The 16,444-nt window shown below is 40.5% G+C and overlaps 1 protein-coding gene across 1 annotated transcript in view; it reads right to left on the bottom strand.

Moving 5' to 3' along the window:
• The window catches only part of LOC115470067 (WASH complex subunit 2A-like), a 211,934-nt gene that overhangs the window by 85,075 nt on the left and 110,415 nt on the right, over positions 1-16,444 (bottom strand). Inside the window, exons 18-20 of the mRNA XM_030202955.1 lie at positions 7,097-7,201; positions 3,903-4,019; positions 776-942 (exon numbers count right to left, since the gene is read on the bottom strand). Of these exons, the coding sequence (XP_030058815.1) occupies positions 776-942; positions 3,903-4,019; positions 7,097-7,201 (389 nt within the window). The remainder of the gene's footprint in view (positions 1-775; positions 943-3,902; positions 4,020-7,096; positions 7,202-16,444) is intronic.

Raw genomic sequence — 16,444 nt, 5'->3', positions numbered from 1 at the left:
TTTCTGCAAGAGATGGTCAGGCCAGGAGTGGGTCTGGGGTTTTAACAATGACCAAGTGTTGCTTGATGAGGGTAGCGGCCTCATGCACCTTTTTCTCTGAAAAGACTCTCTCTACAACACTGCACATCTGCCAGCTTCTTACTCTTGGCTTCAGGTCGAAGGCTCACAGTCATACAATCCTGCAAACACCAATCTGTAGCAATATCCCTGGAGTTAAGGCTAGAATCAAATTTTGGCTGTCAGGAAACATTTCTTCAGCAGAAATTCTAGTATAACTTTTTCAGGGGGTACAGAAGAATAGATATTACTTACCTGATTTTCCTACTGGAAGGTGAAAAGAGAGGTTTATTATTTGTTGTTTTCTTTAACCAATTATTTATGTATTATATTGTATATATCTTTGATTGACGGATGGGATGAGGAAGGTGATAAATAAATAAATCCATGGCCAGTCAGCAGTGTAGTGGGGACACACACTGCAGGAATTCCTGCACATGCTCAAAAAATTATTTTTTTTCTGAGCTCCAAAGGCTACTCAGTTTTGATGTTGCCCAGTTTGCATGGCTGATACAGCTCATCAGTGGAAAAAATTAATGGCCAAAGGAAAAGAAAACATTTTTCATATTCCCTTCAGCCTCCTATCTTTTTGAAAATTTGAATTTAAAGGAAGGTGGCAGCATTGCTACTTTAATCCTGGTAAGAGATACTGTTGATTTAATTAACCTTCACCCAAATAAATAAATTATGAAAAATGTAAGTGTTAAGTTCTTTTTACCTGTCTTTAGTGATTGCAAATAAATCATCTTCCTCAACTTCAATGAACAGACTTGTCTTATTTACAACTTTTTCTCTCTGATCTTCAGCAATTCCAGGTTTTGTAGCCTCCTTTTTCTGTCTCTGCTCATCAGTTGTTTTAGCCTGTTCTGGGCTGACCCAGTGATCCTGGATAAATCACAGGAATATTTTCTTAACATTAAATTTCTTCAACTTGGTGCAATTACTTTCTCACTTAATGTACTTTGCTAATAAAGCTATCAGTAGGCATTGCTACACCCTCTGTCATCAGAATATATATTTCAGCATTCTCACTCAATTTTAATCCTACACATATAAACCTTTGCTATTTGGTTTTAACCAAGGCATCTTACAGTAGTAAGAACGGTACAAACATAAGGCATCCTGGAAAAATATTATACATTTTTTTCCATGCATTAAAGGGTTTTTATAGAACTAGCCCATGAGGTATGGGTGCACTTCTACATGATTCATATATAGGTGTGTTCTGAAGTGGAGTTTTTTTTATAGAATACGAGTGGTCACACAGATTGTATGCTGTAAATATACATATGCACAAGCAGCAAAGGTGACAAAAAAAGTTCTAGATCAAAGGATGTGGTGCAGAATTTTATTGGTAGCGACTAAATACGAGCCATATTTCGGTCACAAGGCCTACCTCAGGAGTCAGTACCAGCAAATACACAATGGTTATAGTTGGATAATGCAATTAAACAACTGCACCAATAGTACGCATTCAAAGTATCCCCCCCCCCCCCCACCTTATATTAATGCTGCAAAACAGCACTAATATAAGGCGGGATACTTTGGATGAAGAAGTGTATAAGGTAGTTAAAAAAAATTATGGTTCCTCCATTTTAATCATTTCAACACAGAAAGCTCATGGGGTCTTGTAAAATAACTGCTATTGAAGTGTTTAGATGTTTGAGAGCAATCTCAGCAACCTTGTTATTGCATATGGTTGGTTTTGGTTCTGCAAATCATATTGTATATAGTACAGGAAACTGCCGACACCTCTGGTGTATGTGCATCTACTAAAAGGGCATTTTTGTTATTCTTATGCTATTCCAAAATGATTTGAGATTGTTCTTCTTGTAAAAACACAATAATCCTGAATGGACAGTTACAGAGTCGCCACTCAAGAAAAAGATCTAGGTGTCAACATGGACGATACATTGAAATCTTCTGCTCAGTGTGTGGTGGCAGTCAAAAAAGTAAATAATGTTAGCAATTATTAGAAAAGGAATAGAAAATAAAACAGATTATTATAATGCCGCTGTATCGCTCCATGGTGTGACCTCACCTTGATTACTGTGTGCAATTCAGGTCACCTCATCCCACAAATGACAGCAGAACTAGAAAAGGTACAAAGAGCAGCAACCACAGTGATTAAGGGGATGGAACTCCTCTTATATGAGGAAAGGCTTAAGAGGTTAGGGCTTGGAAAAGAGACAACAAAAGTGTGTGCGTGGGGGGGGGGGGGGGGGGGGGGGAGATATGATAGAGATCTACAAAATCCTGAGTGGAATAAAAGAGGTAAATCTAAATCATTTACTCATTCAAAAAAGCACAAAGACTAGGGGACATGCCATAATGTTACATAGTAATACTGTAAAAATAAAAAATAAATAAAAAGTAGGAGAAAATATTTTTTTCACTCAAAGAATAGTAGCTGAGTTTTAAAAAAATATATAAAAAGTTTTGGATAAGTTCCTGAAGTCCATGAATTTATTATTAAGATAGACCTGGGGAAAGCCACTACTTATCCATGAGGGTCAGTAGCATGGAATCTTGCCACTTCTTGGGATTCTGCCAGGTATTTGTAACCTGGCTTGGCCATGGTTGGAAGATAAATAATGGGCTAGATGGACCCTTTGGCCTAACCTAGAATGGCAATCCTTACGTTCTAAAAATTAATGTTTAATGTTACTAGAGGGGATAGAAAAAACTGAAAAGGGTAGAGCCTTAACCATCAACTTAAATCAGCTCAAGGAGCCTTGCTCTATGTGCCATCATTTAGACCCAAGTCCAAACTAAATCATATATATAGAAAAGATCTTTTAGTACCAAGAAATGCGGTGTAAGACCAAGAAAATGTGGCAGAAAGAAATTTCTCAATGTTGGGAGCAACAGGCTTGATTGAAAAGGATTTCCAAGTACACTTTGATACGTTACCTATACTTGTAACATCTTCTGAATTCCAGAAAGAATTTTTCTTTGGCACAATGCAAGTACTATGGCAAACATTAGCAGTAAATTGGAGACTGAGATCACTTGCCACCTAGCTAGGAGTGAGGTTCGCTACTGACATTGCTCACTTATTCAAATGAAATGATCTGCATTATCTGCTGTGTTAACAATAAATGCATAATAACTTATCATTCTCTGCTTGCCACTAATAGCCATGGAGGTCTACCAGAATTTTACCCCCCCCCCCCCTTGAACCTTACGCCTACCTCGACGTAGGCGGCAGAAGGACCACCTGCTACCTCGGGCCTACCTGCTTCCAAAATGGCAGAGCCCAGCAACTACCCTGTGCATCCTGGGATGCACTGGGAGGGGCCTAAGAACCATATAAGGGTGCCTTTGTGCATCTGGTCCGCAGTACCAACAAGTTGAGTCCAACTCATAGCAACTCTCTGAATCCCAATAGAGTATTCAGTTTTCTGCGATGTTTGATAGCTGTTAAAGTGCTATTCATAGCTGTTGTTAATGAGCTGATTCATCTGGCTGGTCTTCAGTGGGAGGAGGGTGCTCATGTACAGCACAAGTGGCTGGACTTCAGAACACATTTAACAGAGCTTCTGGTGATCTAATCAGGACTCCTATATTATCTATCATATTTGATAGAAAATGTCACAGCACTACGATATAAAATGTAAATTAGGCTCACAAATCATCTTATACAGATTTATAAGAATGGGAGAGCCAGCTTGGTGGCGGTTCAGGAAAGAGGAAGCTACAGCTCATAAAAAACCACCATAAAAAATAAAGCAAAACCAAATGAAAAAAAAAAAGACTCCAGAAGCATTTTCCCTATTTAGTTTGGATGGGTGTCCACACTTAAAATGACTAAGTCCAAGGCAGCCCCCTGACTCCTCATTTACCTCATCATCACTGCTGAACAATAAACTTGATGTCAATGGTTTTTTAGCAGATGGCGTCACTGGCGGTTTTACAGTTGTTAATTGATTCTTAGTTGGTGCAGCACCAAAAAGAATGTCCTGAAACAAAAGAAGGAATCAAATAGAAAAATAGCAAGTTATATGAAATTAAGCTCAATTGTGATGTTATTGAGCCACATTAAGGGCTGGATTCATCCAGAACTGTCTTATAATATCTGCTTGTTATACTACTATCATGTTTTATCATTATAATGTTACCCAAGATCCTTCTGTAATACTAAATGTCTATTTTCCTATATACTTCCACCATTCATGATGTATTGTAAGCCACATTGAGCCTGCAAAGAGGTGGGAAAATGTGGGATACAAATGCAATAAATAAATAAACGGTACTCAAATTTGATGCTGAAAAGAAATCAATACTAAATAGTATTCTACAGTGGGCATGCCAGGATCAGCACCCTTTACAGAATAGCGTGAACTTAGCAAGATGAACATGCAAATCAAAAATGTTGCCAATTAATGCCAATAATTGACAGCACCCAATTAGCATTAATAGGCACGTTAGACAATTTAGTTGAGCACACATTGTAGGATAGCATGCAATTTTGCACGTGGAAATTTGTGCGCCATTTATAGAATCTGGCCTTAAATTCACCTGAATATGATGGATTTGCCTCATTTCAACTTGGAAGAACAGTCTTTGCAGATTATGATGTTTACAAAGATGTTACAATGCACAAATGAATGAACCTCTCTAGTCTGGAAATAGTCTACAAATATTCCAGTTTTCTCCAGGACTAGTATGGCTACTAGAATTCTAGACAAAAGCCTTACTTTTCTGTAAACTGTGTTTTGAGAAGGTTTTCCATTCATCAATTTGAATTCTGTGTCTCCATCTGCTAAAAAGGAAGGCTAAGCCCACAGTCTGGGTGACAACTAGTGGAACATACAAAAAAGTTTCTTTCTGCCAAGACGTTAAGAGCATAATACTCTCCAACATACAGATCAGTAGAATGCTGCTACACTTCCTAAGTGCTGTATCCACATTCTATACCACAGATGACAAACTACAATCTTGAAAGGCTACAAAAACCAGTCACATTTTCAGGATCTCTCTACTGAATATGCATAACAAACGTGCACACAATGGATATAGAACATGTAATTACATGAATACTCATTGGGAATGTCCTGAAAACATGACTGGTTTGCAGCCCTCCAGGATTATCTATTTCCAGGATACTAGCCTTCAGAACAGTATTAAATGCTGTGACAAAAGAGTGGATTTTAAGTCTGTGAAACTGTACTATTTCTTGAAGTTTATTTCTCTAGTTTGGCCAGCAGGTGTGCATGTTTATGTTTAAAGCAGTTACCGAGAACTGACTGTTCCCTCTTTAGTTAACACAGATAAGAGGTAACTTGCAGTGATGTGACCAGCTATTTTTAAAACTTATTGTTCTGGGCTCTGATTGGCCCAGGAGCTCAAAATTCAGCTACAATGCACGGGCTCTCTCTCTAGTCTCTTTACTGAGACCTGTTGGCAGTTATATTTCATAACCTGTGACCAGCTACATCTCCTGTACTTCCCAGGTATTAGATTGTAAACACAAATTTATCCATATTCAGTTACCTGTTATTTTGTGCTGTATTGTTCCATCTGTTTTTATGGCTCACTGTTCAATATTTTTTTCACGAAAATAAACATTTTTAGTTTATTGCCTCTGCTTGTCTGGACTAAGAATTCTGGTGGTTTATGTGTTGGGTCTGCGAGTGGTTTCTGGGAACGGTGGGACCACTGGAAGTGTGGCCACCAGTAACCTAGAAATCACTGGAGATAATTTGTGAGTGGGAGACTTGCCCAGAGGTAGTTGGGACCCTGTCAGTGGGAGGACGGTGCTCATGTACAGCACAAGTGGCAGGTGCAGGTGGACCTGAGCTGTGCTGGGGACAGACCCTCTAAGTGGCCACGGGTAGCCCCAGGCAGGTGGCTAGGCGTTTCATGACCAGTGTTACTTGGCCAATGAGTGCCTGCCTTCCACACCCAACCTGGGACCTCACATCACAGATCTGTTTATTCATTTACCAGAGACAGTTTGTGTCAAGCTCTATAGATTTTTTTTCTTGGTGATGAAGTGTAAATGACTTTACTACATGACTGCTGTGCAATCAGTTTGGACTTTATCAATTAAAGATAATCTCAATCTGTATCATAAACTGAGGCATTGAAAAAACATATTTAGGAAGAATAATTTATGCTCATTAAAATTTTCCCTGATCATTTCTCCTTTCCTCTAAAATATATATATATTTTTTAAATCCTTCATAATTGTTTGTAAAGACACGTGTTCTGGGTCTATCTCTGCCATCCTCTCCTGAGTCACAGCATTTCCCAGATCATGTCGGAGTTTCTTCGAGGTAGGCCTAAAATTTTATTTAGGACATATCTCAAAGATGTTCTGAACATTGCTGAATCTGAACAAATTATGCTGTCTTGACTCAGACCTCAGTTCAGAATAGGGCTGAAGGGGAAATTGATGTGTTAGCACCTATGGGGAAGGGGGACTGAACTGCTTCTCTCAAAGATTATTCTGATACTACTTTTCTATAGCTAGGCGCCTGCTTACTTTCTCTTCTGAATCTGATAACATTTTTGGTGTTTAAATATTTTAAAAATAAAGTTTCCCCCTATTGTGGGCAGAAGGTTACATTTTCCCCAACGTTTCCCTCAGTACACAGGGCAAGCAGCCTAGCTTTTGATAAGTAATTATGAAAAGCTAGGCTGTTTGCACTGCAAGGTTTTTTTTTTTTTTTACATTTCCCCTATAAATGTCTAATTTCCTATAGAATGAGAGATTTATATCTTTTTCATCCAGGACATCTTGAGAAATGCATACAAGATAGAGAAAATTCTTCCTCTTATGTTTAATGGTGGTGTAGGGGATGTGTTAGGAGTCAAAATGTAATTCTGGCCAATATGATTAATGGAATGTCATTAATCTTTTGCCTTAAATTAGTTTTTATCCTTGAGACACTGACGATAAATTTATAATTATCCATTTTTCTTGTTTGATGATTATTTCTTGTGATGCTAATGAAAAATCAAACACAAATCAACCTAAAGTCTATATTATCTTAGTTACAATCCTGTTTCTTCTGCTGGAAACTGGCATTACCTCTTCATCTTCATCAAAGAGGGAAAGTGCATTTGTTGTTTTCGCTGTTGGCAACGATGCAGCTTTCGATTTAGTTGCATTTAGTTTTGGAGAAAACAAATCTTGCTGAAACCAAAAATAAAGTGTTTAACAAGACAATATTTCATACCAGATTTAGTATAAAAACTGAATATTCATGACTATTTTTCGCTATTTTTAACATAATATAAAAAAGGGACAAAATGCTATCTTATGTAGTGCATCAATTCAAGGATCACTCATGACATACAGAATTAGAGGCTCGAATAGCTTAGTCAAAGATTACTTCAAGGATTGTAATCTACCTAAACATCAGGAAATCACTAAAAACTAACCTATTCAAAAAGGCATACCCTAATGATCCAAATTAAATGCCTGAACCCTTCTACACAAGGAACTCGCGCTAGTAAAGGACATAACACAACTCTTCCTCTCTATGATTCCCAAATGTGTCTGTAACAAATGAACCTTATTCTACCTTAACACCATCTTGTATTTGTTCTTACCGACTTGGCCTTATGGTACTATGTAAGCCACATTGAGCCTGCTAATAGGTGGGATACAAAGGTAACAAATATATAAATAAAATATTATGGTGCCCTTCTGCTAAACATGTGCCAAACACAGCGTAGGTGACAAAAAAGTAGAAGGTAGACGATGTTCAAGGTATAAGAAGTTTACATTTTCAAGCGAGTACATGACAGAACTTGGTTGAGAGAGATCCTTTGTTCAATAAGGTGGACTTTATTTGTGATGTCTGGAAAGTTAGCACATTCAGAAACATCCAAAAGAAGACTCCTGAGGCAGGCCATTATGGCCAAAACACGACTCGTGTCGAGTCATTGGATGGTTTAATAAACTTCTTATATCTTGAACATCGTCTAGCGTCTACTTTTTTGTCACCTTCACTGTGTTTGGCGCATATGTGTGAATGCGAGAGGTCCTTTTCTTCTGTTTCCTTTGTCACCTTTTTACTAAAGGGCATTAAGCCCTAATGCACAGAAAAAAAAACCAGGCTCCCACAAATGCATAGGAGTGTTTTGTGGCATTTTGCCTCTATGAACATGCTAACTTGACATTAGCTATTTTTCAAAATACTTTTTGGGAGCAGCATGCCATAGGCAGAGAATGGGCGTGAAAACATTAACCAACATGTTATGACTAGCGCGTGCTAACTGGTTAACACAGAATTAATGGAGGAGCACTTACTCTCCAAAGTTAATTTTTTACAGGTACCATGTGCTAATGCAAATATTAGCACACAACCTGAAATTTAAAAAATAGAAAACACCCTATAAAAGTGCCTCATTAAATCTGGGCTTAGCATGTGGGAAAGTCCCACATTAGAACACGTTAAGCCCAGATTTTGGCTCACTTTAAAGCGTCCCCCTATCTAGCAGGAAAATTATGTAAATAAGAAACTGATATAAGCATAGCACACGAAAAAGGAACACCAGAGGTCTTACTGATCTGCAGACTATAGTGGTCAGGAGATTTATTTATTGCATTTGTATCCCACATTCCCCCACCTATTTGCAGGCTCAATGTGGCTTACATAGATTTGTTAACATTGTCATTTCAGGATATCAGATCAGATACAGTTAGTAATGTGTAGCGATTAGGAAGGGAAGAAAAGAAGAAGGAAGAGAGTGACTAGGGTAGTTATAGAAGGTAAGCGTTCATAATTGAGTGGGTTGGTGGGGTGACTTAGTGAAGCTGTAGGTTCTCATTGTAGGCCTTGTTGAAGAAGAATGTCTTCAGAGATTTTCGAAAGATAGTTGTTTCGTTGATTGCTTTCAAGTCTGTTGGTAATGCATTCCATAACTGTGTGCTCACGTAAGAGAAGGTAGAGGCGTGCATCAGCTTGTATTTAAGACCTTTGCAGCTGGGGTAGTGCAAGTTGCGAAATTTGCGGGATGATCTTGTGGCGTTTCTGGGAGGTAGGTCTACGAGGTCTAGCATGTAGATTGGGGCGTTTGCGTGGATGATTTTGTGTACAATCGTGCAGATCTTGAACGCGATGCGTTCCTTAAGTGAGAGCCAGTGAAGTTTCTCTCTTAGGGGTTTTGCACTTTCATATTTAGTTTTTCCAAATATGAGTCTGGCGGCCGTATTCTGAGATCCTGAACACTTTTGAAAAATCAGTTTTGAAAGATACAGGGCTGCAATTTAAAAGGATCTGCAGTTTCAATAGCAATACTCTCTTCCCCCAAACCAGAGTTTAATTCAGGTATGACATCACATTAGAGAGACAATCATAGTAATTCAACTATCATTTACAAAGATGAGAAGTTCTTGCCCCACCCTCTTGATTTCTCCAATTATTGCATATATGTCACAATGAATGATTTCTGATCTTTAAATAAAATGGAATATTAGACAAAGGGAACCTGAGTAGACACTATAGTTCTTAAACTACAGTATTATATTATTTAAGGAACAAACATCACCCATGTGAAAAACTGCCTCCTAAATAACTAGTTGCACCACCTTTAGTAGCAATAATTGCATCCAAACCTCTTCTATAATTTAATATGTCTTTCATGTTGTTGCTGAGGAATCTTAGCCCACTCCTTGCAGAGCTGTTATAATTCACAGAGAGATTTTCATGCATGAACTGCTTGTTTCAGGCCCTGCCACAGCATCTCTATTGGGGTGAAGGCAGAATTTTGACTAGGCCAATCCCAAACATTCTGATGTAGCTTTGTTTTTGTGTTTTGGATCATTGTCTTACTGCATAACCCAATTATATTTCAGCTTCAGTTCATTTTTGGTACAATGCAGAATTTATGGTTCCTTCAATAATGACAAGTTTTACAGGTCCTGGGCAGCAAAGCATCCCCACACCATCACACTACCACCACCACCATATTTGACTGTTAGTATGATGCTCTTACTGTAGAATGCTTTTTTCTTTATGCCAGACGTAATGGAACCTCTGTTGTCCAAAGAGTTCCACTTTCAACTTGTTTGTTCAAAGAACATTATCCCCAAAGCCTTGGTGATCATCCAGGTGTGTCTTTGCAAATGTGAGGTGAGCAAGTATTGATATTACTCTTTCTGCCTTGCGACTCTCCCATTAGAGAGGCCTGCAGTTCTTTGACTGTTCCTCTGGGATGTTTTGCATCTTCTCAGATGAGTTGTCACTGCACCCTTGGAGTAATTTTGGCAGACTGACCACGCCTGAGATTTACTACTCTTCCAAGTCTTCTCCATTTGGAGATAATGGCTCTCAGTGTGGTCGGTGGAGTACCAGAACTTTGAAAACTTTCCACACTGATGTTTCAACAACTTTTTTTTCCTCTTGTCTTCTGGAATGCCCTTTGATCATGGCATAACATTCTTGTAGGAGGCCGTGGTGATACAGATGTTGGATAACTGTTTCTTTAATAACACTGCAATTTAAATACTAAAGGAAATCACTTTTATTACTGTTGCCTACTGATCATCCTCTGTATGTACACAGATTGATATTTAAAAGCACGTGCATTATCAGCACCTGATTTTTTAAAATTTGTTTTTAATTCAGTGCCAGCTAAAGAATAAATTTTGCCCAGAAACCTCAATGTCCAGCCAAAATGTATCTGTTTAGATTTAGAAAGAACCAGGGATATTTCATAACAGGGCCAAAATTTATCCAGATGACAGAAGTATCATGACACTATCTGGATAATTAATCCATTTAGAATACTATACTAATAGTAGCCCTGATTTAATCTGATAGGGCCACTGAATAGCTGCAGGAACACGGGCTGAAAGCCAGCACGAGCGAATAACCCGAAACGACCTGCCTGCTGTTTGCCACGAGGTCAAAACGCATACCCGGCCGACAAGGACCACCAGAGCACATCTAAGCCTGCCTGGATCAATCTGATCAACCCCGGCTACGCTGAATCTGGAGCTGAGACCGCAGCTGAAACCGACCGGTGGAACACCGGCGGTCCGATCGGTCTGAAATCCAGCCGGACCGAGGCCGATCGACGGACTAGCGGGAGACCGCCACGAGGCTGACCACGAGGTTGCGCCCCCGCGATCCGAATCCGGAGCACCGAAGAGACCATCAAAACCAGTGTGGAGAGGGAGAGCCCAGAAGTGGAGAGCCCAGAGGTGAGCCGCGACTACATCTTAAAACTCCGTGCGGCCACTCAGTGAGCTCGGGGAGCCGTGTTCGCGGCACCGGGGACGATCTAGCCGACCACGCGACTGGTGGAGAATCGGCCAGAAAGTGGTTCGTTGCCCGAAAGACCGCGGAACGAGCGGAGCGCCGACCGGCCTGGTTGGCCTGAAGTCCGGAAAGCAGGAGCAGCCTATCCCATATGCGGCGCGCTCCTGAATCGTCCGACTGCTGCCCAGGAAGCCACGAGCGGATTGAGGGAAGCGGGCGCACCCCGCACCCGACTACTCCACGCTTCGGAACGCCGACAGACAGGAGTTGATCAGCTCGAGGAGCGGCAAAACGACGACGACTCCTGAGCCACACGCAAATCATGTGGTGGCTGCGTTAAAGACACCGAGCACCAGACAACCGAGCCACTGGTCCTCTGGCCGCCGTTCGGGACATCAAGGCCGACTGCTGACAACCAAGATCGACTGAGAGGAACAGGAGCCGCCTGCCGAAGCTGAATAGAGTAATAAAATACCTGCTCATCTTATATGCATGCATTGCTCTAGCATGATTTAAAAATCCTCGCTCTACTCTGCTGTGTCTTATGGCAATATAGCACCTTTAACTGTTGCCATGCTTTAACTTAAATTGCTGCTAAGACTAATGCAAATGTAAATCTTACCTCATTGCATAACAGCGAAATGTTACCAAGCAAGCTAGTATGCACTGCTTTAATTTAAATTGCTGCTAAGACTAATGCAAATGTAAATCTTACCTCATTGCATAACAGCGAAATGTTACCAAGCAAGCTAGTATGCACTGCTTTAATTTAAATTGCTGCTAAGACTAATGCAAATGTAAATCTTACCTCATTGCATAATAGCGAACTGTTACCAAGCAAGCTTGCATGCACTGCCTTAGCTTTTACATAATTTGAAAAATCCTTGCTTTACCCTGCATTGCTCTGCTTACTCTAAACTGAAAGCCACAGCGTCCTATGCCAAATTAGCACCTTTAGCTGTTGCCATGCTTCAATTAAAATTGCTGCTAAGACTAACGCGAATGCAAACACTACCTCATCTGCCTAATAGTGAACTGTTGGCAAGCATTCAGAGTAAGCTCGCCCAGCAATAAACTGTTGACAAGCTCTAAATTAAATCATTGCCATGCTTAAATACAAAGTTAAGTAACACTGTTGCTGCCAGCTTTGAACTAAATTGTTGCTAGATTAACTGAAAAATGTTAGCACTACTTCGCTTAAATTGTAACCAAGCTCAAATGCAATTGTAACGTAGTATTGCTCAAATACACACCAATCACTTATTTGCCACAACACCCAACACATAGAAATGAACACCAGCAATACACTCATAACCATCCAGTGTCTCATTATATTCTCATACGCAATCACAACACAAAACCTAGACAACAACTCCACTACTCACAATCCGCATGACACTCACACACACACCATGCACACCCAAAACAACAACCACAACAATCCACTTACATATCACCAAGCCCATGCACAACCTTTAAACAACCTACCAAATCAAAGACACAACAACCAACCAACAGGATCAAAACCCGGATATTTACGAGAAAACAGGGAAAACAATGACAACAACAAATTCAACCATCGAAGACACAGACAGTTAATAAAAATAAACACATCTAACCCCGCCTTGGAACCACATCACCAAATCAAACTAGGATACGTCAATGCAAGATCAGCAGTAAGCAACTCGATAGACATACTAGATTGGATCACCACAGACAAACTAGACCTCTTATTTATCACAGAAACCTGGTTCCATAGTCCTACGGACCCCGCCATCCTACTAACGTGCCCACCAGAATACAAAATCACGCACTGGACAAGAAATAGAGAAAAAAGAGGAGGCGGAATAGCTTTAATATACAAACCTGAATTCACCATCACAATCACAGGCGAATCTACCTCACCACAACTTGAAATTGCATCGACAAGAATCAACCATCCAAGTCTAATAGGACACCTTAACACAATCCTATTCTACAGGCCACCAGGAAAATGGCAAGATGCCCAAGCACAACTCATGGATTTCATCTCGAATACCTGCGTATCAACCTCAAACATCCTCATACTAGGAGACATCAACTTACACCTAGAAGATGACACCCTACCAAGCACACGAGAATTCAAAGAATTCCTACAACTCTGGGATCTGCAAACACCCGACGTACAACCAACACACGAAAAAGGACACACACTAGATATCATAACAAATAGACTCGAACCAAACTCAGCTATCACACTCACCAACACAAGATGGACACCCACACTGTGGTCAGACCACCATAAAGCAAATGTCACACTTTACTGGCAAAAAACACAACCGAACACAATCAACAAACATGAGCGAACAACCTACACAACAAGGGGAAAAATAGACCCCACAACATTCTGGCAACAGATCTACCAGAGTGAATGGACTGCAAACGCTGGCACCATCCAATTCCTCCAAGAATGGGACGATATAAGCACAACAACATTAGACAAAATCGCCCCAGTCCAAACCAGAACATCACACAGGAAAAATGCAAATCCATGGTTCAACGAAGAGCTGAAAAAACTGAAAACACAAGTCAGGAGACTTGAACGAGCCTGGAATAAAAAGAGAGATGAACAAACACTAAACGACTGGAAACAACTTCGGAGAAAATACAAATACACCATCAAACAAACAAAAAGACTACACTATAAAACATTAATAGGACCAAACTACAAAGACACACATAAACTCTTCAACCTCGTGAACAAACTGTTAGACACCACACCAGTTACAACCAACGGCAAAGATACACCAAGTGCTGACAACCTTGCAAAATACTTCAAGGAGAAGATTGTGCAACTACGACAAAAAATACCCGCCAGCACTACAGAATACACCACTCTCCTAGACTGTCTAGATCCAGAAGAAGGAACACACCCAGCAGACAGAACCTGGACCGAATTTGAACTATTACCAGAAGAACTCATCTCTAAAACTCTCAAAAGATATGCCAAATCCAACTGCAAACTAGACATATGTCCAAATAGCCTCATGCAAACTGCTCCTCAACAATTCATAACAAACCTAACAAATCACATAAACTACATGCTACAAAATGGACTCTTCCCAAAAGAAAAAGGAAAAATCCTACTCACACCAATTCCCAAAGACACAAAGAAAAACACAAACGAAATAACCAACTACAGGCCAATTGCATCCATACCACTAATAACCAAGCTAACCGAAGGTATGGTAACCAAACAACTCACAAACTATCTAGACAAACATTCAATACTGCATGATGCCCAATCAGGATTCCGTTCGAATCACAGCACAGAAACAGTATTAGTCACCCTAATGACCAGATTCAAACAAAGAATTGCAACCGGCAACAATATACTCCTCTTACAATTCGACATGTCCAGCGCCTTCGACATGGTTGATCATGAAATCCTAATACACATACTTGAATACTTTGGCATCGGAGGAAATGTCTTGAATTGGTTCAAGGGGTTCCTAACCCTGCGCTCATATCAAGTCACATCAAATTTAACCACGTCCAAGGCATGGACACCTGAATGTGGAGTCCCACAGGGATCACCTCTCTCTCCAACTATATTCAACCTAATGATGATCCCTTTAGCAAAACTCCTATCAAACAATAACCTCAACCCGTACATATACGCCGATGATGTGACAATATACATCCCATTCAAACAAGACATCAAAGAAATCTCCAGCGAAATCAATAAAAGTCTACACATCATGAACACATGGGCAGATGCGTTCCGCCTGAAACTGAACGCAGAAAAAACTCAATGCCTGATACTCACCTCCCAATACAACACAACAGAATTCAACGTGATAAACACACCAAACCTAAAACTTCCAATCTCAGAAACACTAAAAATCCTTGGAGTGACCATCGACCGCCACCTAACACTCGAAACCCACGCAAACAACGTAACCAAGAAGATGTTCTTCAGCATGTGGAAATTGAAAAGAATTAGACCATTCTTCCCAAGATTCGTCTTCCGCAGCCTAGTGCAATCCCTCGTCCTTAGCCACTTGGATTACTGCAACTCATTATACGCTGGCTGCAAAGAGCAAATACTAAGGAAACTTCAAACAGCCCAGAACACAGCAGCCAGGCTCATCTTCGGAAAACCGAAATATGAAAGGGCAAAACCACTACGAGAGAAACTACATTGGCTTCCACTCAAGGACCGCGTTACTTTTAAAACTTGCACACTAGTCCACAAGATCATTCACGGTGAAGCCCCAGCGTACATGTCTGATTTAATAAACCTACCACCTAGAAACGCCAAAAGATCATCCCGAACTCACCTCAACCTCCATTACCCAACCTGCAGGGGCTTGAAGTACAAGACGATACACGCGTCAACCTTTTCCTACAAGAGCACGAAATCTTGGAATACATTACCACGCAACCTAAGAATGATCAATGATCAAGCCTCCTTCCGTAAACTACTGAAGACACACCTGTTCGAACAAACTTATGGAAAGAGCCAAAACACATAGAGACCACGCATTGTCCACAATGCAATACACATCCGCATCTGTTCCATCATCCCTTTATCCAGTCATCCATACATTCGTCCACGGAACTATATACACTATATGTCTAGGCGCCTAATAACGCCTAATAATGTTTTTTCCCATTGTTTCCTTCTAATGTTTCTATGTTTTGTCCCATTGTTATACTACCAACGATATTCGAATGCCTCGCACAACTCTGTTCAATGTAATCCATAACTTATTTGTAACAAATGTATTTCTATTATTCAAGTCTTATTGTAAGCCACACTGAGCCCGCAAATAGGTGGGAAAATGTGGGATACAAATGCAATAAATAATAATAATAATAATATTGAGCATAAATTTAAGTGGATACATCATCTGTTTTTGTTTACATTGAGGCCATGGCTCTGAATACTGCCCCCATAGTATCAAACATATAAACGGCGAGGGACCGTACTCACTCGCAAATGCGCAGTAGAGACTTCCCTCTCTGTCCCGCCCCCGCGTCAATACGTGATGACGGGGGTGGGACAGAGAAGGAAACTGCACTCCCCCCCCCCCCCCGAGGTCGCCGCCACCGGTAACCCCCCCCCCCACCTCGAGTCGCCGCCGCCACCACCCCTCCACCCGAGGTCGCCGCAACTGGTG

Source organism: Microcaecilia unicolor, chromosome 5 (genome assembly GCF_901765095.1).
Source record: "Microcaecilia unicolor chromosome 5, aMicUni1.1, whole genome shotgun sequence".
Lineage (NCBI taxonomy): Eukaryota > Metazoa > Chordata > Amphibia > Gymnophiona > Siphonopidae > Microcaecilia > Microcaecilia unicolor.
The sequence above is the reverse complement of the archived record's forward strand: the minus strand, read 5'-3'. Positions and strand labels throughout refer to the sequence as shown.